Genomic DNA, 26,622 nt, shown 5'->3' on the forward strand with positions numbered 1-26,622 from the left:
AATTAAACGCCGAAATTTTCTCAATAGAATCTCAAATATTGAGAAAGTCTTATGTACAAAATCATTCTCACAGCAGATAGAAATTGTCAGATAGAATTGCTTTTGCGTTTTATTACAACAGTTTGATAAGTTGACATTAACCGATCCAAAAGACTTCTGGACGTTGCAGTAAAAGATATTTATTATATGGTAATAAATCTAATATAAATATATTGGATGTATTTTATCGTTAACTTTGCCTGGGGTATTTGTATTGATGGGAACAAGAATAGAAAGAGCAACGGCTTAATGCCGCCTACTTTGCAATGAATTTCACTAAAACTAAATGTTTAGGCTTTGTTCATGGCATAGCTTGATGTATTCCGAAAGAAACACGGCCATCTAAAAGGTGACAGGTCGGTGATTGGCATCGTTCTCGTTTTTCCTTTTCGCACCTGAAACGTATTCAAATTAATACAAAGTCTGAAATTTTGGAAACTACCTATCTCTTTTGGAAATTCTCACAGCGTGATAAAAAGGGCGAAATGTTACTTCAAAACCTGGCACCAGTTTAGCGTAGGAACACTGACACTCAATTTTGACAATATTTTGTTGGATTTTAAGTCACACTGAAATGATTAATTTATCAAGCTTTTGCCTCCCACCCTCTCCACAACTCCCCCGGTCATTATCTGTGGCGAAAACGTAGGCATTATTTCAAGCACGAGAGGTTAACTAGGTAGGACCACCAAATTTCTGTATGTCATATAGACGATTAAAGTGAGGTTTCCAAATACCTACAGCAACTGTTTATCTACTTTTTTTTATTTTTTCGGTAATCTACTCTGAATCAAATTTGGATAATCTAACTAAAATGAGAAAATTACCTTCAACTTTTAAATGATACATTATGTAACCCGCAATTATCTATAAAATACAAATGGTCTTATATAAAAGTAAAACCAGCTAGATTAAAACATTATGTCGTTCTTCTGTGACCATAACTGATGCGTTCTAACACAAACGAAGAAAATGCATAAAATCTTTAGTGAAAATCTTTGTTGATCGGACGCGGAATCATAATAGTCAACGTATTTTTAAACGTCTTAGGCATATGTGTGTACAGAAACTTAACGCCTAATGTTTAATGACATGTTTGACGTCGTTTAATTAATGCGTTGGGATGAAATACTGTAAGGTATAAGTGAAATGAAATTGATATGTTCACTGTCTGACAGCAGCGAAAATATCAGTTTGTTTTGCACACTTGAATACGAAAGCAAATTGAATTAAATACAATCGAGAATTCTTTCCAAAAATATATTTCAATAAATATATAGATGGAATAAACTGCACTATTATCGGTACATTAACCGCCAATGAACAGTGAACACAGTGCATGATAGGGCAATGTAATTTGCAATTGAAATATGTATCTCAATAAAACCAGATTTCATTGTTTAAAGAATTTGATGTGCAGCTTCATTGTATATGACTATTATTTCAACAAACCAAGTCAAATTCTTTGAACTTTTCAATTTGTTTTAATATTTACGCCCTCTTTCCTTATACCGACACCATTTAGATAATATCAGTTAAGATTGTATTGGTATATTAAAGTTATAAGCTGCATTACTTTTTTAAATATAATATCAAACGAACCGCGCCATGAGAAAACCAACATAGTGGGTTTTGCGACCAGCATGGATCCAGACCAGCCTGCGCATCTGCGCAGTCTGGTCAGGATCCATGCTGTTCGCTTTCAAAGCCTATTGTAATTAGAGAAACTGTTAGCGAACAGCATGGATCCTGACCAGACTGCGCGGATGCGCAGGCTGGTCTGGATCCATGCTGGTCGCAAACCCACTATGTTGGTTTTCTCATGGTGCGGCTCAAATGTGTCTGGCAACGGTTGCTAAACTGTATGTGTTCTGTTTGTAAACAGTCAAATGATAAATATAAAGCATGAGCAGTTTTTTTCTTTATGTCCCTTACTAAAGAAAATACACTTGCTTTTTGTGTCTAGATACATAAATAAGTAGACTAGTCACTAGACTGCTGATAAAGAATTCGTCACAAAATTTCCGATTCTTTTATATTTTTTTCTTTTGTTTTATACAGCACTGACAAATGCCAGTCTTTTTTAGCGATTTTCTCTGAGAAGTCATAGTAATATTATCAATACAGTCATCACTCATATTTCATTGCTTTTGCTATGATTGACTTACGCAAAGCGATATGGAAAAAAAACAGCCATATTAGAAAGAATCAGATTCCCCTCTTACAACATTACATGAGCTGACTATCATTACAGGCACATATGGTATTTGATTTGTCATTAAAAACTAAGGTTTTGTAATTGTACTCTGTCTAAATGTAGAATTTCAAAATATTTTACATAGCCATTAAAATATCAATATAAGGACAAATAATTGAAACAGCTTTATAGATTTCAGAGAAATGCAATTATTAAATTAATAAGACTCATTGAAGAGGCCTTCGTGGCCGAATGGCCGCTGATTTCAAATTACTTGCTCTTCATCGATGCGGGTCCAAAACCTTGCTTTGAATGTAGAAGTCTTCATGTGAGGAAGGTCGGTGATTCTAAAAATGTGCTCATAATAAACGCTCATAGGGACAACTGGGGTCTTCCTCCACCATCGCAAGCTTGAAAAGTGGCCACATGGCCTAAATTGTGTGTGTGTGTGTGTGTGTGTGTGTGTGTGCGTGCGTGCGTGTGTGTGTGTGTGTGTGTGTGTGTGTGTGACCTTAAATCCATTTTAATAAAACAAGAGGGCTACAGTGGCCTTAAGTCGCTCACCTGACCTTGATCATTTGACCTTGAATACACGTACGACACACTATATCATAAATGGTAATATCTGTGTTGAGCATAGAAAACATGAAGTAGATCAAGCCCCCCCCCCCCCCCCCCCCCCCCCACCACCAAATTTGAACAAATTTGAGGAAGGACATTAAAATTATTCTATATACCAAGTTCGAGGAGATCCATTGGTCAGTTCATGAGAAGAAGTCGTTATAGGGTGTTTTTTTTCCTTTCTATTTTTAGCTCTAATGGCCACTCAAAGGGATCAAGTGCAACTATTTGAAGTTGAATAAAGGCTTTTCAATGTTTATTTCAAGTGTCATCAAAAAGCGGCCAAATGCCCCTATTTGAACAGAATGGAGAGAGGAACATATAAAGATGCTACAGACCAGGTTTGATGAAGATCCGGCAAGCGATTCTGAGAAGAAGTTTTTTTAAAGGTTTTCTATTTTTAGCTCTAGTGACACCTAAAAGGGTCAAACGCCCCTATTACGTAACATTTGTAAGTGGACCTCACAATGATGCAACAGACCGAAACTGATATAGTTTCATCAAGCTGTTCATGAGAAGAAATCGTTCAAAAGTGTTTCCCTATTTTTAACTTTAGCAACCACTAACGGGTGTCACATGCCCTCATTTGAAAAAAAAGAAAAACTGAAAAAAAAACTTACAATGCTTCTACAAACCAAGTGTGATAAATATCTGTCGAGCGGTTCATGAGAAGAAGTCGGTTAAATGTACTTCTATTTCTAGCTCAAGCGGCCCCTAAATGGGCTAAGTACGTGCCCCCATTTAAACAAAATATAGAGAAAACCTTATAATGATGATACAGACTGAATTGAATGAAGATCAATCAGTCTGTTCCTAAGAAGAAATTTTAAATGTATTTCTATTTTTATTTCCAGCGGCCCCTAAAAGGAGTCAAGAACCCCCATTTGTAAAATATTTAGTAAGGACCTTACAATGATACCACAAACCAAGTTTGATGAAGATCCATCAAGCCGCTCATTAGAAGAATTTGTTTAAAGTTTTTTTTCTATTTGTAGCTCTAGCAGCTCCTGAAAGGTGCCTAGTAATCCTATTTAAACTTGGCAGGGGACTTTTCCTGGATGCTACTGACAAAGTTTGGTGTAATTCTTACCAGAAGTTTCAGAGGAGAAGATGTTTAAGTGAAAATGTTGACAATTGACGGACCATCATAATTATTATACTATAATAGCTCACCCTGAACCAAAAGAAATTATGCTCGTTGTTTAGAAGTGAAATGCTCGGCAGGGTCTCACATTTTATAATTTAATTCAACTCCTTTTAAAGTTTATCTAAAGATAATCATATTCATCAAAATCATCGAATAAAATAAACGTTAAAATCCAGAGCGTCGCACTTAATTGTAAAATGTTAATGGCATTTTAGTCATGTTATCATTCTGGCTCATAGGTTATACGGAGATACTCACAAGCGTATACCTAAAATATACCTTCTCAATATACACTTTAGTTAGCACTTGGCCAACGGCTGGAAATGATTAAATAATTGCGTTTACGCAAATGTAAAAACAGATATTTACTTTTTTTACATTTGTTCTATTTGCCACTGTCTAATCATGTTAGGCTTTGATATTACTGAAATTCGTGGTTAAATGCACGTAAACACAAATTAAAGAATCTCAGAAGCGAAGGAAAATCAAGTATTACGTGCCAATTCGTCTCTTGCATTTGATATCTGAGGATGACCACGTAATGTAGCCCGTAAAAACAAGACTAGAGAACAAAATATTAAGACATCCAACAAAAGAGTCATTTACTGTAAGTGGCACGTTGATGAACTGCTTCATAATACCATATGGATTTGCCTGAAGAACGAATCGATCACTTTATGAAATGTTGCCTTGATAAGTGCAAGAATACAAATATACTTCTTCTGCGAGATGATTTCAATCTAATTCATTTTAAGGTATATAACTATTGGCACAGATTCAACAAGCGGCATGACAAGTGACCAATAATGTTTTGCTTGTTACATTTTTGGAATACGGGTGTAAATAAAAGCTGACATACGTTCAAAGTAAGTTTTTGTAACACAGAAATTATTTCGTAAGAATAAAGTTAAAACTAAATGTACGGTTTTGCGTACGGTTTTGCGTTCAGGCCACCATACTATATAATCAGATACACGCGATTACACGGCAGTACAATGGCATGATGGTGATAGCACGACACTACAATAGCTACGACGTTTTATAGAGCGCTAACAGGGTGATGATGGAACGAAGACGCGATGACGAAGAAGCAATACGATCGTCACATCGCTCCATCAACATCGTGCTAACGTACTATCAATATCGTGCTGTCGGAGCATCGCTCATTCATCATCGTGTCATCGCTTTCGTAGCATCGACTTCCTGTAAGACATGCGCGAACGAAAGTAAATTATGGAATTATAATATGAAAGGACAAGCAGTATTGGGCTACAGGTACTGATATACATACAAATGTGTTTCACTTTCTGTAAAATATTCAAAAAATTGAGCATTTCAATCTAAGAAATGTCATAAGCTAAGACATGTTATAAGCATTCTTAACATTCGTATTGAAAAATATATCTCAAGCAATTTGTACGGGCGTATTGATTTCCTTTTCGTTTATGCAACAAAAAATTAGCATTGGAAGACCATTATATATCGATCAATATTTGCAATTTCAGAAACAAGAAAAGAACAAAAAAAAACATATTGACAAAATCTAAAAAAATATCAGCCAAATGTCCAGTAGTTTTCTCCAAGATCGTTAATATTGCTTGAAAATTGAATGTAAATATAGTGTTCTTTTTACATGTGTCGATAAAGATATACAAAACTTATACGTACACGTACTGGCGTATATATATATTAGTTGGAAAGTTCCCATCAGCATCACAAGTATCATCAGAGCACGCATCGTGTCATTTTTCTTTGGAGGCCTCATTCTACAAAACGAAATATGCGCATGAATTCAGTTTCCTTTTCCAAAACGTTTTGGCAAAACTCACTAAAATTACACCAAAAATGCACACGATTATATATTTTAAAGGCGCATAATACTTCTTTGTATAATGTGACTGCCACACTTTTCGTTATGAATGTAGAATATTAATTTCCTTGTATAATCTGATCATTATTTTCTCTAATATTTGTAAAATTTGTTTACATAGTGGAAAATTATAATGAATCCATTGCTTATGATTAGCTCCCTTTTATGGCTTTCAAGTACATGTGCAATTATATTAAATGAAGTCTTTATTATAGGAAGTTATAGGAAGTTATATACCTTTTGTAGAGATATAAATTACCAAAATGTAATTTGTTTCCATTATTTAATGAATTCTATAAGGAAAATATAAAAGTATTGAATAAAAGGGACATAGATTTACACTCATGCACATTTTGTTTCCTGTTTCAATCACTTCAGTAAGAATTCATATTACCTTCTGCTGGAAGAACAAGACCATATATTACACGCACAAGCATTTGATTCGTGATTTAATCACTTCTGTAAGAATATATACTGCCTTCAGATTACACATTCGTTTCGTATGGTGGCTGATTTCTGCCATTTCGCGTTTTCGCCCCGCGACCCCGCCAAGCGAAAACACGAGAATTAACAAGTTAAAATGGCGGAGGCGCGGGGCGAAAACTCGCTATTTAGCGGGGGCGCGGAGCGAAAACACGATAATTAGCGGGGTCGCGGGGCGAAAAGTCGACATTTAGTAACTCTGATGGCTCGGGCGCGATGCGAAAACTCAACGTTTGAAGAGCGCTAATTATCGTGTTTTCGCCCCGCGCCCTCGCCAATTTAGTTACTAAATCTCGACTTTTCGCCCCGCGACTCCGACAATTAGCGAGTTTTCGCCCCCCCCCCCCCCCCCCACCCCGCCACTGTAATGCTTAAATTTCGCTTTTCGCCCTGCGAGCTCGCTAATTAGTGGTTTGTCGCCCCGCGACCCCGCCATTTTATTTCTCTAATTTCGACCTTTCGCAGCGCGACTTTTTGCATTTTTGTTTTGTAAGTGTTACGCATTGCAGTTATCTATGTGGCTGATTTGTGCCATTTCGACTTTTCGCACCGCAATCTCGCCGAGCGAAAACACGAGGATTAAGATGGTTAAAATGGCGGGGGTGCGGGCGAAAACTCGCTGTTTAGCGGGGCCGCGGGGCGAAAAGTCGAGATTTAGTAACAAGAATGTCGAGGGCGCGGTGCGAAAAGACGAAGTTTAAGCAGCGCTAATTATCGTGTTTTCGCCCCGCGCCCCCGACATACCAGTTACTAAATCTCGCCCGCGTCCCCGCTGAACAGCGGGTTTTCGCTCCGCGCCCCGCCTTTTTAAGGTTTAAATCTACTTTTCGCCCCGCGACCCAGCTAAATAACGAGTTTTCGTCTTCCGGTATGTGAATTAGCATATGTAGGGGTTTACAAGATTGTGTTTTCAATATGTCGGATGGATGTTACACATCTTTGAATGCCAGCAGTGCGGACACTGAAAGTATCCTCTGTTTTAGTCATTCAGAGTAAATGCTTGTTATTGTTTTTATAAAATATAGTCGGTACTTGTTTATGTTTGTTTGCTTTTAAAGTTTAGTTGATTATGTGTATTAGATTCTATAGTCTGTTTCAAAAAGTTCGTAAAATGGATGACAGTATTGACCTTATAATCGATAGGCCTGATACGGCACGATTTATTTATAGAGCCTACAGTACAGGGGTGACTCACTCAAAGGTCCCTTAAGTCTTAAGGTAGTCGTAACGTCACCTTTTCTTGCTCGTAGGAATTTTTTTGATTAACTCAATCTTCTCGTAAGATACGAGATACCTTAAGTAATGCCGTATCTTAAGGTAAAAAGAATGGTGCCTTATCTATATCGGAAATAGATAGAAAATTGAAGAAATTAAGTTTTGTTTAACTTTCTGATTAATTTTTCATTTATAATCTAGCTTTTCCAATTCTTGTTTTTTAAATCGATATAGAGGTAATTTCCAGACAGATTTAAAAAATCTGTTTTTTTTTTTTTTTTTTTTTTTTTTTTTTTTTTTTTTTTTTTTTTTTTGTCTGCCTGCAAGGCAACTATCATTTCAAACCATATAAAGTTGCCTTAATACAAGTATTGAGCAATGGTATTTTATTTAGTAAAAAAAAAACATAATACGAGTATTAATGAATATTTGCAAAGATCTTCAAATGACCTCAAACATGCAAGACACTTTTTGAACTGATGGTATAAAACCTCCGATGTTCATCAAAACATTTTTTTAAATCCCAACGTGTATAGGAAATTTTCAGTCAATATTATATAAATTGATATTTCCTATGTTAGTCATATAATACTGTTACTTTCTTATATCATATATTTTGCTGTGTGATTAACGCATCAATTTCGGACTCCTACTTGCGAGGACATGTTTGAAGAAATATCAGATCTCGACGTTTCACTCGTTCAATTAAGATGTTCGACATTTAAATGTAATTAGCTAGTTCAGTGATTGATAAAACATTTCTGTTGCATATGCATATCTGACATTCTGGGATACGATTAAAATAAATGTACTTGCCTAATGCAGATTTTGGTACTCCTAGGCCTACAGTTTAGTAAATATTTCACAACTGTCATTCATATAATAATTTCTATTGTAGACGCGCACTTTAAATGCTTACCGTGCTCAAATGTAGTTTTATATCAACAAAAGTTTTACCACTATTACAAAACGCGGATGACAGGTTAACATAATTTGATATCCTTTCATGATTCAGACACGTTAGTAAAGAAATTTTAGTAATCTTCAAAAGATTTACCAGATATAATACTGAATCAAATTTAGCGGTCAAAAAAGTTTACTGTAAATAAATGACAGTATATGTTATCAGATACATTTTGCATCATAATCTAAACACTACTAAATGCAAAAAGTGTCTATAATACTATGGAAAAAATGATCCGATGAAACTGCTTTTAAATGTAAATAGCGAAATGAATGCCGCAAGTCAAGTCTTTTTGCCTTTCAAGTTGCTTGGATCTCATTGCTTGGTAATATGAACATAAGTTGCACTGTCATTGCATTTGTAAAACAAAATGAGAAAAGAGTTCTTGATAACTGCGTTCGAATAATATAAACAGACAGAAACCTTAATACTGTAAATGTACGGAAATTCAAATGATTGCAGGGGAGAGAACGTCTTATATCAACTAGAGATGAATGTATATCTACTGTCATTCCAAGAAGAGTGGAGGATTAAGTTTTCCGTCGAATTCTTCGATTTAAATTACTCAAATTTAGAATTTAAACCAACAACAGCAAAACTCATTCGGTCAGATGTGTTAAACCTAATGATAAATTCTTGCTACACGTTTTCACATACTATTGCTTCAAAATTGTACGAGTATTTTATACGAATAAAAATGTATTTATTTGTCATACTAAAAAAAAGTATATTCGTGTAGTACACGTTAAGTCTTTAAATATATCCATTATGTCTGTCTCAAATAAGTTATGTTATACATTGTAGATACCAGTATAAACTTTGATCTTCACTTTTCAGTTTCAAATAAGCTCCAGTATTGTAGTATCAGCCAATGATGAGGGTCAAAGGTGTTGCCCATAATTATATCAAAACAATATCTTAGAGGTTTTCGTTCGGAACAATAGATTCGTCAGTTTGGGAAGTTTCTAGAATGGCTACTTAAGGCAAGTGGCTGTTTAATTAATACCTGTAGGTGACCGCTAATGCAGGATGTACTGTATACCTCTATCACAGTTCAACATTAAATGTGTGCAAAAAGCCTCTTTGAATCTTCATTTCATCTTATATCTCATCCTCTTAGCCTTCAAATTTTATTTATTGAATTTCTTTTTTTATATTTTTATTCACGGTCGAAAAATGACGATATGCCTGTCATTGTATAAAAGAAGAACTCTTTTCATAGAAAACTAATGTCCTTTTCAGCATGACAGCAACATTAGACGGAACTTTTATTGTAGGGAAAATTGTCTGAACATTTTACATTTAATTTTACTCGTATGAGATAAACCAGAAGCTTCATCAACAAGAATATTATACATTCATCTCCCATAAAGTAAGTCCTCTGTTGCACCCGAGACCTCCATCGCAAGAGAGACACATTACAAATGAACCATAAATTAATATCAATACCCGGGGTGACCACGGAGTGGAAAGAGTATTTTTTTTCTTTTAAATAAAAACAGCGCACCAAAGTGTGTTTTTCATATCATATATTCTATTTTTCCTTGGGGGAGCCCCCCACCCCTACAAACCATCCTATGGAGGAGGGTGGGACACAACCTCCCTAACTTACCACTGTCGGCGCGTTGCCATTACCATTCAAATTTACCTAACCTGTATATACATATTGCGTATAATTTTGTCGCTATTGTATATATTCAATGTATTATTGGTCAGTTACAAACTGTTTTAGTACAATTACATAAGAACCTATTAACTTTTCCTGATCATAAATGTGGCACTTAACTTCTTTTACTAGAAAACACATTAGAGTGCCTTTTGTAAGCCATTAATTTCATACGAATTTCATTCACTGTTGGCTTATAGGCCCACTGGGCCGGGTGTTTTTGTTTGTTTTTCTTTTTTTGTTTTTTTTATATGTCTGAAAAAGGCGATAAATAATCATATCAACTATAATTATATCCTTTCCGCGGCCCTAACGTAATAAAACGTTTTAGCGTCTGATGGCCCTTTCACTCTTCCGTAGAATCAACAATTATTACACGGACTTCATTTTAAAAATATTTCTGAAATGTCTAGGTTGCCGCTTTTAAATATGGAAATATCTGACATCCGATGGATATATATACTGACATTTTTAGACAACAGCAAAAAGGACCTTTTGAACGATTTCACGATGTTCCAAAAATCTACATATATCCTTGCTCCGGTACGGACACCTGCGGGATTTAATAAGTATTTTCTAATTGCTTTAGTTAAACTAAATCAACACAAAAATGAAGGAAATAATTACAGGTTGTTACATATTTTTTCTTAAAGATAGGACAATTACAAATGTGGAAGATTCCCGTTTCATTTTTATGCACTTTTTTGCGTTTATGGTATCGTAAGTCAGGCTCAACATACGAGGTTGATAAGGTATGCTTTGAGTTATAAAAATAGCGTTACCTTAGTGTTACCTAACACTGTCGTAAATAACCTCGTAAATTCAGCGATATCGTAAGTTTCGAGTTAGCCACCCCTGAACAGTATGTAATTTCTAAACCCTTTCAATAGTCCACTCAGTGCATACTTTGGCACGCACGTACACACTTTATCTTATCTCAGGTTGTTATGACCCCTGAACATACCTTAGTTATTTCTTTAGTTATTTGCTGTGTGGTGTTGCTACAAATAACGATAGGCAAGTTCTTGCGACATATGTAACGTTAAAGGTGCGACATACAGCGGCAGATGATTTTGTGACATTTAACACTGCTGCGACATTAGGCGGTGTTGCGACATTTGACTGGGGACATTCGTATGCTATCGACAGAATTCTAGTTTTGTTTGTGCAGTAACCCTCTTTAAAAGAACTCGCGGTAATGGATAATGTCACGGTGTTTCAACGGTAACTTAATTTTCTAACCGGTCTGTCATTCTCTATCAAATGCCTCACATTGAGCATGACCGTCAGGTGCGGGTTTCAAACCCGACATTCATTTTTTGCTTTTTTTTGCTAAACCTTTTTGTTCAGTCAAATATAAAAATTGATGCTAGTGGCCGTGCTCGGTTTTCGTTTTTCACTATATAAATAGACCTTTATCACGGACACGGACATGGCAATGTAAATGTAAACTTACTCTGTACAGCGGTCGAATTTGAGGGGTTTTCTCAAACATATTATTGGAATCATGGTAACTTATTGTACTTAGTGTGTATCGAGAAATGTATAATTATAATTACAGCGCATTGTCTTTTAAATTGTGTAGAGGTAAAGTTTAATCCTGTAAAGTTGCATGTTGTACATACTTACAAAAACAGTGATTTTTGACGTATTTGTAACTGTTGGGAAAGGATGGGGTGCTCTAAAACAACTAAAAGATACACAGGGAATTAAAAAAGAAAAGAATATGAATAGAAATTACAAAGATAACTGACGGTCGGTGTAGGAGTGTAATTGGGTGGTTTAAGGATCTGAGTGTTTGGGACAATACTTAAATATTAGAACAACATAAAACTTATTTGTTTGTTGTCTTATGATTTGGTAGTCTGGGTGTAAGAGTCAGAGGGATGGAGGAAAATAGATACTTAGAAACAATATCAGCTATAACACGGCCTGTAAACACTGGATCCACATACTATTGTTCGCTAGTAAAGTAAGTGGAGGAAAGGGCTAATGATACTTCCGAGGAGGCTCTAAGTAGCAAAACAAAAAGACTACTTTCTTGAACAATTTGGAACCTTATTTCAGTTAGACGTGCAATATAGTTCTAATCTCAAATTAACTGACATTTATGAAGATCGATTATCAGAGATTACCTGTTTTACGTCAGCACTTTCGAGAGTTATTAGACTAGCCACCAGACTGATAATAATATATTTCTACATTTTTCCTTTTTTGATGAATTTAATTTCATAGAGACAAAAGCCAATCTATTTTAGAGATTTTTACAGAGGAATGATGTTGAAATTATCATGATTTTTGGACATAGAATATAGACTGGCTCAGTTCACTGCATTTAATCATAAAAATGTAAAAAAAGATAAATCATAGTCTAGGAGCTAGTCTAGAGTGTTATGATATAGACCCTGTTCCAAACGAAAGTTAAGTTTTGCAATATATTCCGCTCCGGTTGGTAAAACATTAGTATTTCACAGAAATAGTACCTATTTATTTGAGAAGCTTATTTTATTATAAAATAAATAATGTGGTTGACTGTTTGTTCTTACTTGCCTGTTTGCACTTTTGAGATACGAGATGAAGCCATTACCAGTTGTACAGGCGTAAAGAGTTGGAGCATATGAGAAATTTATCCTTTAACAAGATCAGTCCTTAAGAAATGTTGCTTTTTTATTATAGTGATTGTAGTAAGAAGGCACTGAGAAGGTTGACTTAAACATTGAACCAACACTATTACAAAATATGAGGTTTAATGATTATAGGGGCAGTTACTAGAAAAATTTAGAAGGTGGCCAACTTTGACCCGAGAGCAAAGAGCACAGACGTCGGTGTGAGTACATATAATAGAAATCCTTATTCGCTTAAATTGATTGAGCTTAAAATTACAGTAAATGACAACGAGATGTTATGACAAAACTTTGTTTATAGGTAGCTTTCTAATTTAGAAAGGCTTGGATATAAATGGGGTAGCTGCTTGTTTGTTAATGAAAATAGAAAAATGGTTTTCGGTCAAGAGTTTAGAATGACATATTATCACCAAACATGAGAAATAACATAGTTAAAAAAACACCAGCTTGCAATTGCATTAGAGATGTTTGGATCAAAGTCGCTGTATCTAAATTAATAGATAATGTTCTGCTATAAACTATACTTATTTGAGTGAAAAGACCTAGCAGTGGTCTATTTGAGTTGAGGTCAGAATTGTTTTACCTATACAAAAAAACAGTTACCATCCAACGAATTTAGATCAAAATGTATTTACTGCCACTACGATGAAATTTACTGTAATCGGGTTGGGTGCCGATAGACTGTCAAAATAATTCTCAAAAATTTCAAAAGTAAAACAATGGTATTTAATCAAATGGCAGACAATAAATAAAATTACAGGTATGTGACGTTTGATTAAAACTGAACATGGTATTTTTTTCATCTTATGTATATGTAGATATAAAGTGTTCGTCTGTGTTCTCCTAGAGGAGAAAATTTATTCGCAGCAGAGGACAGCACTGCCAAGAATTATAAAGACATGGTGTGCCTTGATAATTATAATTACGCGAAAACCTTTATTATATTAATATCTTAAAAAAACGAAATCCTGTGGTTACAATTTTTGTGTTTTGAGAAAATCCCCAGATATTGACCATAGTACATGAGTGTAGTACGATTACATTGTCCGTGTCCGTTATAAAGGTCTAATACGAATGCTGAGTTCTAATCCTAGAGCCATCGTCTCACACATTACTGAAAAAATGTGGATACGGACTATTCTATTTTCAAAGTCTCAATATCTTAAATCATATAAATGACAACTACGTGGTCATGTTGCAACAAGACCGGGGAGCTATATCCGGAACATTTTTCATATCCCTCTCTCAGGAATGCAATATCTACATAATGTCATATTAGACCTTTATAACGGACACGGACAATGTAATCGTACTATGTACTATGGTCAAAGTCTGGGGAATTTCTCAAAACACAAAAATTGAAACCACAGGGATTTGTTCTATTTTAAAGATATTTTAAATGTTTTCGCCAAATTATCAAGGCACAACATACCTTTATAATTCTTTGCAGTGTTATCCTCTGCTGCGAATAAATCGTCTCCAAGGAGAACACATTTACGTATACATCTAATGAAAAAAACATGTTCAGTTTAATACCTGTAATTCTTTTTACTGTCTGCCATTTGATAAAATATCTTTCTTTTTTTAATTTTGTAAATTTATAAGAATCATTTTGCCAGTCTATAAGCAAACAACGCAATTAAAACAAATTTCATCGTAGTGACAGAAAATACATTCTAAACTAAATTCATTGGACAGTGGCCGTTTCTTTGTATGGGTAAAACAATTCTGACCTCAACTCAAATAGCCAATGGATAGTTCTCTTCACTCAAATAAGTATAGTTTATGGCAGAACATTATCTATTAAATTAGATACAGGACTTTGAACCAAGCAGCTGTAATGCAATCACAAGCGGTTTTTAATAACCACGCTATTTCTCAAGTTTGGTGACAATATATCATTCCAAACTTCAATTATTGACCGAAAACCTTTGTTTCTATTTTCAGTAACAAACAAGTTGAAATTAGCTGCATCTACCCCATATATGGAAGCTACCTATAATCAAAATTTTGCGGAACATCTCTTTGTTATTTACAGTAATTGAGTTCAATCAATTTAAAGAGAATTCCTATAGTTTTTTTCCTTTCATAGAAATTTTTTAAATTCACATATATGATAGGAAAATTTGTGCTGAAAACAATGAACAAATAAAAACAATAGGTCACCAGGCTTGTTTTTGTGAAAAATTGTTTTGAACACACCCACTGTTGCTGAAACTGCCAGCGATTTTTCAACATTTTCATAATTTTCTGCTTTTTTATAAATACCAACCAAAATATACATCTAGGCAGCACAATACGGTTTTTTCTTTTTACAGATTTTATTATATACTTATTTGATATCATAGTCATATTTGTAATACTCTATCCTTACAATAATGGGTACAAATGAAAAAAAATATTGTTTCATATTTACTTTTGTGAACTTTTTTCAATGAAAAATACCCATAGTGAAGAATACTTTTTTTTAATTTTGAAAAAACTCTTTCATAGATTTTTTTCTTTTTCTTCTTGTGTATAGATAATTGTATTGTGAGCATAAAAATGGCTAAAAATGTATGGGTCACCAGGCTAAATTTTATGTTAAGACCGCTAGAATACAACACCTGTTTGGACGGAAATGGCGCGAACCTGGCCAAATTGATTACATGTATGTCTGCTAAAAGTTTAAAAAAAAGTTTTAAAAAATCTTAATTCTTTCTATAATTGAATACTAAATAATCTGAAAGGTGATATTGTCTTATCAGTACTAAGTCATTTATCTTACATTATATGAACAACACCGTCTTTGTACTAAAATGCGATGTGAAAACACAACCACAAAAATGGCAAGATACCTGTCAGGCATGATACTTGTCAATACAACATAAACCAATATCAACATTTGATTACTGATATAACTTATCAAAAATGTTATTTCATTCAAAATTCCTCATATTTAAGATTGTCTGTAACATGTTTCAACAAATGTTGACTTCAGTTCAGTTTTCCATAGAAAGTGTCGGCTGCGCAGAAAAATGCGCATAAAAAACTATAGGAATTCCCTTTAAACGAATAAGGATGTCTATATTGAACTCACGCCGACGTCGGTGTCGGTGTTGCTCTTTGCTCTCGGGTCAAAGTTGGCCACCTTCTAAATTTTTTTATAATCATTAAACCTCATATTTTGTAATAGCATTGGTTAAATGTTTAGGTGAACCTCCTCAATGCCTTTTTACTACAGTCACTATAATAAAAAAGAATCATTTCTTCAGGACTGATCTTGTTAAAGGGTAAATATCTCATAAATTATGCTCCAACTCTTTATGCATGTACAAGCGGCAATGGCTTTATCTCAAAAGTGTAAAAAGACAAGTAAGAACAAACAGTGAACCACATTATTTATTTTGTAAAAATGTAAGCTTTTCAAATAAATAGGTACCATTTCTATGAAATACTAATGTTGTACAAACCGGAACGGAATATATTGCAAAACTTAACTTTCGTTTTGAACAGGACCTAAATCGCTACTCTCAAAAGCGCTAACGTTAAACAGTAAACCTCTGAAAATCAATCTTCATAAATGTAAATTACAGTCATTTATGATTAGAACTATATTGCACGTTTAATTGAAATAAGGTTCCAAATTGTTACAGAAAGTAGTCTTTTTTACTACTAAGAGCCTCCTCGGAAGTATCACTTATTAGCAATTTCCTCCATTACCTTGCTAGCCATCAAAAGTATGTAGATCCGGGGTTTACAGGCCGTGTTATGGCTGATATTGTTTCTAAATATCCTTTTACCTCAAATCCACAGACTCTTACACCCTGACCACCAAAAGATGAGACAACAAATAAATGTTTTATGTTCTTCTTATATTTTAGTATTCTCCCAAACACACCCAGACCCTTTAACCTCCCTAGATACACTCCTACACTAACCATCAGTTATTTTTGTAATTTCTATTCATATTCCTTTCTTTTTTCAATTCCTTGTGTATCTTTTAATTATTTAAGAACACCCACCCTTTCCCAAACAATTACAAATACGTCAAAGATCTGTGTTTTTCTGTAAGCATATACAGCATGCAGCTTTGCAGGGTTAAACCTCTACACAATTTAAAAGAAAATGCGCTATAATTATGATTATACATATTCTCAATACACACTAAGTACAACAATTTACCATGATTCCTAAAACATGTTTGAGAAAACCCCCCAAATTTGACTGAAGTACAGAGTACGTTTACATTTACATTTCCATGTCCGTGTCCGTGATAAAGGTCTATTACAAATGACAAAATCTTCACCACAAAAATTATAACCTATGATAAAAATAATATAGATAAATTCAAATTGATGATTTCTATTTCCGTTAATTTTGCATATATGAAATCATCAGTTTTTTCTTGTGGTAATTCATTCAATCAAGAAAGTTATTTACCACTGAAATATTGTTAACTGAATCATGAAACATATCTAGCACTATTACGTTATACTTTGTAAATACATTGTATAACTGAAATGTTTAGCAAAAGTATGTGGTTCAATGTAACTTTCTGTTTATCCAGTTCCGAATTTGACAAATCTGGCCTCGATATTCAATGGAAACTCTGGAATATCAAATGAAATGTTTGCTTGACACCTCCTATTTATGTCTTGCGTTGCTTTTGATATGTTTCATTAAAATCCAGATCAGTTAAAATTTTCGAAACTTTTGTATTGATAATAAATTTTGTTTTTGGATACCAAGTAGTTTACTAGCATACTGTATAAGAATATTGTTATTGCAATGTGTGTTGTTTTACAACAATTTCTCTATAAGCACATCAACATATTATGTTGTATCAATGAATAACAAATATAAAACCAGATTTTAAATTGACAAAAATGATGAAATGAAGTTTTTTTTCTTCATTAAATTTCAAAAAGAATGAAAGGTGAGTATTACCACTATTTTTCTAGGACAATTTGTTCAAAAGATATTAAAGAAGTAAATAATGCATTTTTTCTTTTCTTTTCAGTGTATTATAACAAACGTTATGTTATTTTTATTTATATCTTTATTGTATTTGTATTTCGTGCCATTTATTTGATTTGCTTATGTAACATTTTTCCTTTTTTGCAACCAATAATAATAATCTTAAGTGATTGTTGCGGTGATTCAGGTATATGGCTATATATGCATTCTCAACAGATACGTTATTTTGCCTAGGACAAGTGTCTGCAGCTGGAAATCAATTTCAGGCTTGTTGTCTCGTCAGCATGATGTCCCATTAAGAATCAGATAATGTGTATTTATGGCACTGGCCTAGCCTGGGAAGCCGTTGATAATATTTGTGCTTTGTCAGAAGAAATACTACATAATATCTATGCATTAAAGATCCGACTTAATTTACGCTAATTAGTGTTAATTGGCATTCATCGAGTTTCTGATATTATCAACTCCTGGGGAAATCTGAAGGAGTTTCCATGTCACTACTGACTATCGATTTTCTATAATTAGCCTAATTAACATGTGCGCTTGTTTGAAACGAAAACGAGGCAATGCTGCCGAATTTTGGAATATTATCCAGTCAATTCGTCAATTTCCGTAGATCACTAGGTCTGCATTTATATAACATCTTGATGGCTATATATGACGCAAACTTAAGTTTACTGACATTTAAAAGTTATTACAACTTGCTGGAAAAGCTATGGGAAGTACAAACTTGTATTTGTCTATGGCCCGGAAATGTTCGGAAACCTTCGGTAGAACACGATTCCGATCTGTCTTTTCCGTGAGTATTCCGTTTCTATTTTTAGCCATGGATTATTGCTTTCAGAAGTTATCGTTCTTTATCAAACACCCGCATATATCGGGTGTAATATAGGTGGCGCTGCGGTCGGAAAACAGGTTTCCCCAGGCTGTCAATTTGCAGGTAGAAAAAAGATAGAAATTGTCAGACTGGATTCCCAGGTTAGCACTGGCCATCTGATAAGCTTGGAACCTGGTACATATGCGCATTAATGTTTAAAAGCAACTAATTAAGCCTCATAAGCGAATATTTAATCGATTGATCATTTACACCGTTTTGCGTACTCGTATCAAATACACCATTTACTATATCCCTCACACGATCAAGGAAACTTGAAAGCAACATTTTATGATAACTGTTTTCAAGATTTCAAAATTTTATTTCAACTGACCTATGGTGGCCTCTGGATATAGACGATTATGTACAGGAAAATGTAACACCTGATTTAATTGGTCAGTGAATTTGGTGCATTCTGGTATTTTGTCCGAGGGTCATACTAATTCAATTGTCTTAAAGCTAAATAATATGTCTTTAAGTTAATTCAATTTAGTACGACCCAGGGTCATACTAATTGGAATATGTCCGACCCTGGGTCGTACTAAAGATGGCGGCTGTAATTGAGGGTCATACTAAATCGGAATTGTCTTAAAGCTTTTTTAGAATATGTCCGACCCAGGGTCATACTAATTGGAATATGTCCGACCCTGGGTCGTACTAAAGATGGCTGCTGTAATTGAGGGTCATTACTAATTCGGAATTGTCTTAAAGCTGATTGGAATATGTCGACCCAGGGTCATACTATTTGTAAATATGTCGACCCAGGGTCATACTAATTGGAATATGTCCGACCCAGGGTCGTACTAAAAATGGCTGCTGTAATTGAGGGTCATACTAATTCCGAATTGTCTTAAAGCTAATTGGAATATGTCCGACCCAGGGTCATACTAATTGGAATATGTCCGACCCAGGGTCGTACTAATTCGAATTGTCTTAAAGCTAAATAGATTTATCTTAATTCAGGGTCATACTAATTCCGAATTATCTTAAAGCTAATTGGAATATGTCTGACTCAGGGTCATACTTATTGGAATATGTCCGACCCAGGGTCGTACTAATTCGAATTGTCTTAAAGCTAAATAGATTTATCTTAATTCAGGGTCATACTATTTCGGAATTAGCTTAAAGCTAATTGGAATATGTCTGACCCAGGGTCATACTAATTGGAATATGTCCGACCCAGGGTCGTACTAATTCGAATTGTCTTAAAGCTAAATAGATTTGTCTTAATTCAGGGTCGTACTTATTTGATTTAGTATCATACAAATTGAAATTGTCTGACCCAGGGTCGTACTAAATGAAATAGCTTTAAGCTAATTCTCAACCAGGGTCATACTAACTGGAATATGTCCGACCCTGGGTCGTACTAAATCAAATTGTCTTAAAGCTAAATCGGCATTTTCGACCCTAACGGTACGCCATACACAAGCATTTGATTCGTGATTTAATCACTTCTGTAAGAATATATACTGTCTTCAGATTACACATTCGTTTCGTGATTAAATGACTCCTGTAGAAAAATGAAAAAACGTAATTATCTTTTCCCTTTTTCCCAAATTTTTATATACCCCCTTATATGAAAAACCGTTCAAACCGCTTTCGTATGCAAATGCAGTCACTCAGTCCCCAAATTCATCACACATCCCAGACAGGGAGCGATCTAACCAGGGGGGATGAGCGAAACAAAGAGAAACCTTCGGGAACAGGCTTTTGGGCTAACTTACCTACTCCTCTTTTGCAACTTTCCGTGAATAGCACTACCAGCAAAGCCGTCTTCCTGGGAAGAACCAGTTCGGGCATCTATTGTAAATTTTTTTCGTTATTAGGATTGTGTGGTTTAAGATTATCTTTTTAAAAATAGGCTTTAGATTAATCATGCACATTTTTACATGGATCTATAGTTTCAGTGCCGTCACCAAAAAACATAGCAATATACTTCCCTTCAGGCACAGGTTTTCAGTTTAAAAATATTATATAGAAATACAATCCCGTCACCGGGAAAGCAGGATCTTAAAAAAGCATTCCCAAACAAAATTAGCCACATTATGTTACACAAAAAAAAAAATTCGTTTCACGCAATTGCCCATAATCATAGCTTTAAACTTGATGTGTTTTTTCTTTCCGGAATTAACTAACAAAATGTTATGGTAAAAGAAAAAATCCAAAAAAAATTTTTTATCAAAAATGCTCCACAAAATAGTTTAAACCAAGCCTCTGGGGCAAGTGATTCGCCTTTTCAAGTGCAGCCCAAGATCACCTGCACTCTGGCAGTCATCAGGGTTTTTACTGTTCGCCATTCAGTCTTTTCTTTTTAGTAACACTTTTTTTAAACATAAATGAACTGTCCATATTGAAAGATGGACGTTCACATACAAATTTGGGGGTAAGGTTAATAAGACACTGTCCCTGCAATTATTATATTTGTTTCAATGAAAAACTTTCTGAAATGCAATGAAGCGCCGAGGGGCCCTTTGGGTAAAACATACCCACGGCAGAACAAATTTTTAAAATTTTTCTCCTTTTCGGCTATTTCTTTGAGAGTATTTACGATCAATCACCCACCCCATTTTGAATATTCTTATATCATTTTGAATTGTCTGGGACTAGTAAAAAAATTTCCCGGAAAAAAATGTTCTCTTATGTGGGCTTTACACTGTATAGGGAAACAAACGGTTATCAATTCCTTTCATATATTTGGGAAACCCTTGAAAAAAAACCCCTCTCCATTGTATTTGAATTTAAACCCAAATATTCAATGAATTCTAACTTTTTTTTTTTTTATATGTTACGGGCACTCTTGCCGTATTTTACGAAAATGCCTTTGAAATCAAAAAAAGTTACCTTTCCCCCAAAATTTTTGGTTTTTTAAAAACGCCAATTGGGACATAACTATGGGGAAGTTAAACAGCTTTACGAGTGGAGGGTAGTCCTACCAAGTTGAAGTTCCCTGGTCCCTGAACATATTTCGATGATAAGTATTTGGGAAAACCGTCATAATCACTACGCAAAATCAAAAAAAAAAGCAACTGCTCAAACAAGTACACTTCTTTTTTTCTTTTTTTTGTGTGTTTCCCTACAAAAAATTTTGTCAATTGTGCTCACAAAAACCCTTCTCTGCTATTTTATTGGTTACTAACTATTGGCCAAAACTTTGGAATAACCCCCGTTAGCATTCCCAAAAAAGTGAACATTGAAATTAAAACAAATCTTAAACACTGATTTGGAGACTTGTGGCATTGTTTTGAATTTTTTAATAATTGTTTAAAAATGTGTATAACAGCCGGTTATTTTTTTTAAAAATTTTTTGGGAGTTTTTTTTTTCTCATTATATTTTAGGGCTTGTTAAATTCAATGTCAACCCCCATTAAATTGAAATTGTATAGAAATGGCGTTTGTTAAAATTAAAATCTTTTCATTTATCAATTTAAGTTTCATACCCCTTTTACTCTGAATACATAAAAACACACTCTTTCTAAATTTGAAACAACAGCATGTTGCTCTAGGGGCAAGCTCCCGGGGGAACTTTTCCTCCTCCCTCCTACTTAAAGGATTAATTTCCTTTTCCGGCCGCGGGCCCGGGTAAATTTCATCTTACTTCCTTTTAAATTTTGGGGGTAAATGTATAAATTTAACAGTTTAAAATGTACTTTTTTTTGGGGGGATGAAAAATTCCACAGGTTTCCGATATAATATTTTTTTCCCTTTAAAGGGGTTTATAAAATTTTAAACCTTAAAGGGCTTTTGTGGAAATAGCTGCCGAATACCCGGCAGAGTTGCCCCCCTAAACGATTTACAGTAACCCCCCCCATCTTTCGTCCTTTTTTTTTAAAGTTCCAAAATTAGATTAAAAAAATTATGATGTAAAATATGTGGTCTGTAAAATATGTTCTTCAAAAAAAACTGAAAAAATTTTTCTTTAAAAATCTTTTTTTTTGCTTTATAAATATAGCGTATGTAAAATGCAGGTGCATGCCGTTTGTATCTTTAAAATCGAAAAAAATGCGGGGCCGTTACTTTTAAAAGGGGCCTTTTTTCTGTTTTAAAAAATTTTTTAAATAATTCACCATATGTATTTCAAGCTATTCTTTATAATCTCCCATGGGTGAATTTTCCCATTTCTGCCGATTGTTACCGTTTTGCCGCGGGCTTTTCCATTATCAAAATGAGAATTTCACTCAGCATTAAAACAATAAATTTGTTTAATTATCATTCCCCTACATAAATTTTTAAACTTTGGAAAATAAAAAATTATTTTTTCTTCGTCGGTCAAAAAAACAACAATTTAAAAGAAGTGATACAAATTGCAAATAAAATTTTTTTTAAAAAATAACAAAAAAAAACAAAAATTTTAAAACGGTCAACTTTTTTCAGACTTTAATTTTGTCTCAAACTGCTTAAAAGTATATGTATTTGCATGAACAGGGGTTTTTTTACATCTAAATCTTTTTTGATTTTTTTAAAAAAGGGTTTTTCTTTTTCCATTTTAAATAAACTAACATATTACCGCCGGGTTTTGCAAAAACTTTAAACAAACATCAATATGATTTACCATTTTGCTTGTGGGGCTTTTTTATTTTTTTTTTTTTGTAACGTTTTATACTTTCATTTTTTTTAGGGTTCTGAAGGGGAAACCATGAAAAAATTTTTTTGGGGGGAAATGTGTCCACAAAATTTTTGGCCAGTTGTTAAGGGGCCCAACCTTTGATATTACAAAGTAGGGTAAGACAGTATATAAAATTTTATACGGGGAATTTTTATTTTTTTACCTTGCGAAAAATATTTGATATTTTTTTTATCATTGTAGTATTTTTCGTCATTTGTTTTAAATGACCTGTTCAATTTACATGGTTTTAGTTCTCTTTCTGTATTCAAAAAAAAAAACTTGTACTTTTTCAGGTAACAAAAAAATATCACGTGGAAGATTTTATTACATACCATTGTTATTCATAACTGTCTTCTTCAGAGTAATCAAAATTAATTTTAAATACTGATACGAGTAAATGGGGGATCTAACGAAAAAAAATTTCACTAAAAGAAACGACGTGTAAAATTTTTTCTCTTTTACATTTTAAAAGTATCCCTTTGTCACTCTTTAAAAGGGTGTACAAACCCTTTTTATAAATATGGGAGTCATATTTTTGGTATGAACACAAAATTATGATTTCTTTTAAATTTCTTTCTGTAATTGTTCCTTTTATATGTTTTTTTGGGGACGCCCTCAAATTCGTTTTCGTTACCATGCCCCGGGCTCGTTTGCAAATCAAACTATTGATAAGCATAAGGAGAGATCCCGTGCCCGCGTTAACATTGTTTTTTGTGGTTTGGGAAAAAAAAATGATTTTAAACCGTTTGCGTATTTAATCAGAATTTTTAATTTTAAAAACTTTTTTTCTCATTATGGTTTTAAAAAATTCAAAGAGATTTAAAACTAACAACTTAATTTTTGTATCCAAAATCTTTTTCCCAAAAAGCCCCTTTTAAAAGAATATAAATTTTAAAACGGCGTATGATTTTCACACCTTTAGAAAAAACGGTAAATTTTCGTTTTATATTAAACCATTTTATTTGAAATAAAAATTAAAAGTAACAATAAATTCTTGTTTTTTAAACCTTCCTTTGACAAAAAAATTTTTGTAATTTGTGTTTTTAAAAAAAGTTTAGACCCAAAAAAAAATTTACTGTTTACAAAAAAAAATGGACGGTCGGGTTCTGCCCCCCCGATCACTGTCTTATCAGTTCTAAAAATAGAATTTGTATACAAACACGATCTCTCCTATAGATAATTTATCAAATGGAAGATTTTATGCAACACCGCCTGTTTGGACAGAGTGTCAATTTCTTCACTCTGTTGATTGTGCTACGCTGAGTGAAATGTAGAAAAAAGCGTTTATCCTAAACGACACTGTTCACATTTTTTAAAGTAACTTTGGCTCAGACATTTAGCAAGAATATTGATATATCTCAAAATGAAAAGTAAGTTTAAAAAATATGATAAAACCTGTTCAAATACCAAAACATATATCAAATTAAAGAAAGAGCTGATACGGTCTGCGTATCACATGAAAAAGGGGTGTGATAAGAGTCTTTTATGTAGAGAAGTCTTTTAAAAAATTTTCCTTTTTTACAATTGTCGTCTGTTATGAAAAGGGTTTCTTGCTTTTGTGACTTATTCAGATTACATATTAAAATGAGTACTTGTTTGCTTTGATATATTTGTTATAAATCATTTAACTGATTTATTATATAAAAATATTTTTCTTTAGTATGGTATCAAATATTGAACTCAGTTGAAATCTGTTTTTTTATATATATGCTATATAATGGGTGAATCTCATTACTCTGAAATGAAGGTACGCTGCATACAGTTTATCTATGTGATATGACTCGGTTCCCAAAATTTGCTTATGAAACGAATATTGAATTTTTTATAGGAGTGACGTCATTGTCCCAAAGATTCATGAATAGCGAATATGCATTTGTTAAGCGGGGTCAGTTGGCCTATTTTAGAAATAACTAAAATAATAAATAAAAAAATCCTTTAATTGATTTTTTTTCTCATGTATTCTAATCAAACTTGATTTGTAGCACTTTATTAGGCCCGCAGCCAACTTTGTTCAGCTGGGATATTTAACCACCTTTTAGGGGGTGCTAGAGCTAAAACTAGAAATGCCCTTTTTACAGCGTCTCATGAACAGCTTGGTGGATCTTTGTCATACTTGGTCTGGAGCATCATTATACGGTCCTCTTCCAAATTTATTTATATGGAACTTGGGCCTATTAGGGACCACTATAGCTAAAAGTAGATATGCCTTTCTTCGCATTAACCACTAAAATGTAATGGATTTTTATCAAACTCGATGTGTAACAATATCGTAAGGTCTCCTGCTATTTTGTTACAAATGGGGATAGGGACCAATTTAGCTAAAAATATAAACACGTTTAATGACCTCTTCTCATGAACCGCTTCATGAATCTTCATCAAACTACTGCTGTAATTATTCGTCTAAGGATAAACGAAACAAAATTGCAACCCTACGAAACCTTTGCGAAAAATTAAAAGAGAACCATTTAAATTGTTAAAGTGCGTTGTTTAGTTTTGCAATTTGAAAAATGTTAGATGAAAGATGAATGTTAGATGAAAAATTCATAAACTTCTTTCCTTATTACAATTCACCGATCATCATTTTTAATGATATTTCTTGTTTGATTTCCTCTCTTTATCGCGCTAACTGTAAATTTCACGTGCAGCATTAAAAGAAGAGCTTTCCTAATAATGTAATTATCCTTAACATATATTTCAACAGCTGTTTCATCTTTTTAACATAGATTTAAAGCCTTATGGAACATTAAGAAAAGTGAAGGTGAAAACGGTAACCGTCCTGACTTCTATAAATTTTACTTAAAAAGAATTCCCCTGAAGTGTTTGTAAGGGCAGTAAATTGTTAGGCTTAACATGTGTATTTAGCAATTATTCTAAACTGAACGAGTTCTGTCGGCTTTTCATTATGGATTGGGCACAAAATGAAAATACACACAAAAAATCTAAATCCAGCACTATGATATTTATTAAATGTATAGAATGCCAAAATATCAATTAACAGTGAAAACTGTAAATATACCATGAATTAAATCTTTTATTTTCTATCAACTGACCGTTTAGTTGATATCTGGAATATTTGGTAAAATAAATGGAGAGGGGAGTAGGGTTGGTGGGGGTGGGATTGTCTGTGACCTATGATATGAGCAGATATGATTTTGTCCGGAACAGATGTTCGTAAATCAATTAACTTACTCGTTTTATATGTACTTTGTTTCATTCTTTATATACTACTGTAATGAAAATACGCAATAATTAAAAAAAAACCCAACATTTTCGTTGATATCTTCATAAGAAACCATCATAATTATGCGAGGCATAAAACATCCCTATTGTTTAAAAACAAAAACAAAAAAACTTTTGTAC

At 33.7% G+C, this 26,622-nt stretch overlaps 1 protein-coding gene across 4 annotated transcripts in view; it reads right to left on the bottom strand.

Annotated features, from left to right (window-relative positions):
• LOC123536693 (alpha-1,6-mannosyl-glycoprotein 4-beta-N-acetylglucosaminyltransferase-like) overlaps positions 1-26,622 on the bottom strand; it is a 37,460-nt gene that overhangs the window by 10,526 nt on the left and 312 nt on the right. Inside the window, exons 1-2 of one of the 4 annotated variants that reach the window (XM_045320051.2) lie at positions 8,389-9,576; positions 5,679-5,770 (exon numbers count right to left, since the gene is read on the bottom strand). In XM_045320051.2, coding sequence (XP_045175986.2) covers positions 5,679-5,770; positions 8,389-8,447 — 151 coding nt within the window. In that variant the 5' untranslated portion in view covers positions 8,448-9,576. Of the gene's footprint in view, positions 1-5,672; positions 5,771-8,388; positions 9,577-26,622 lie in introns of those variants that run through there. The other 3 variants (XM_045320050.2, XM_045320054.2, XM_045320053.2) reach the window with 3 other exon arrangements.

The sequence above is a fragment of the Mercenaria mercenaria genome, chromosome 17 (genome assembly GCF_021730395.1).
Source record: "Mercenaria mercenaria strain notata chromosome 17, MADL_Memer_1, whole genome shotgun sequence".
NCBI classification, from domain to species: domain Eukaryota; kingdom Metazoa; phylum Mollusca; class Bivalvia; order Venerida; family Veneridae; genus Mercenaria; species Mercenaria mercenaria.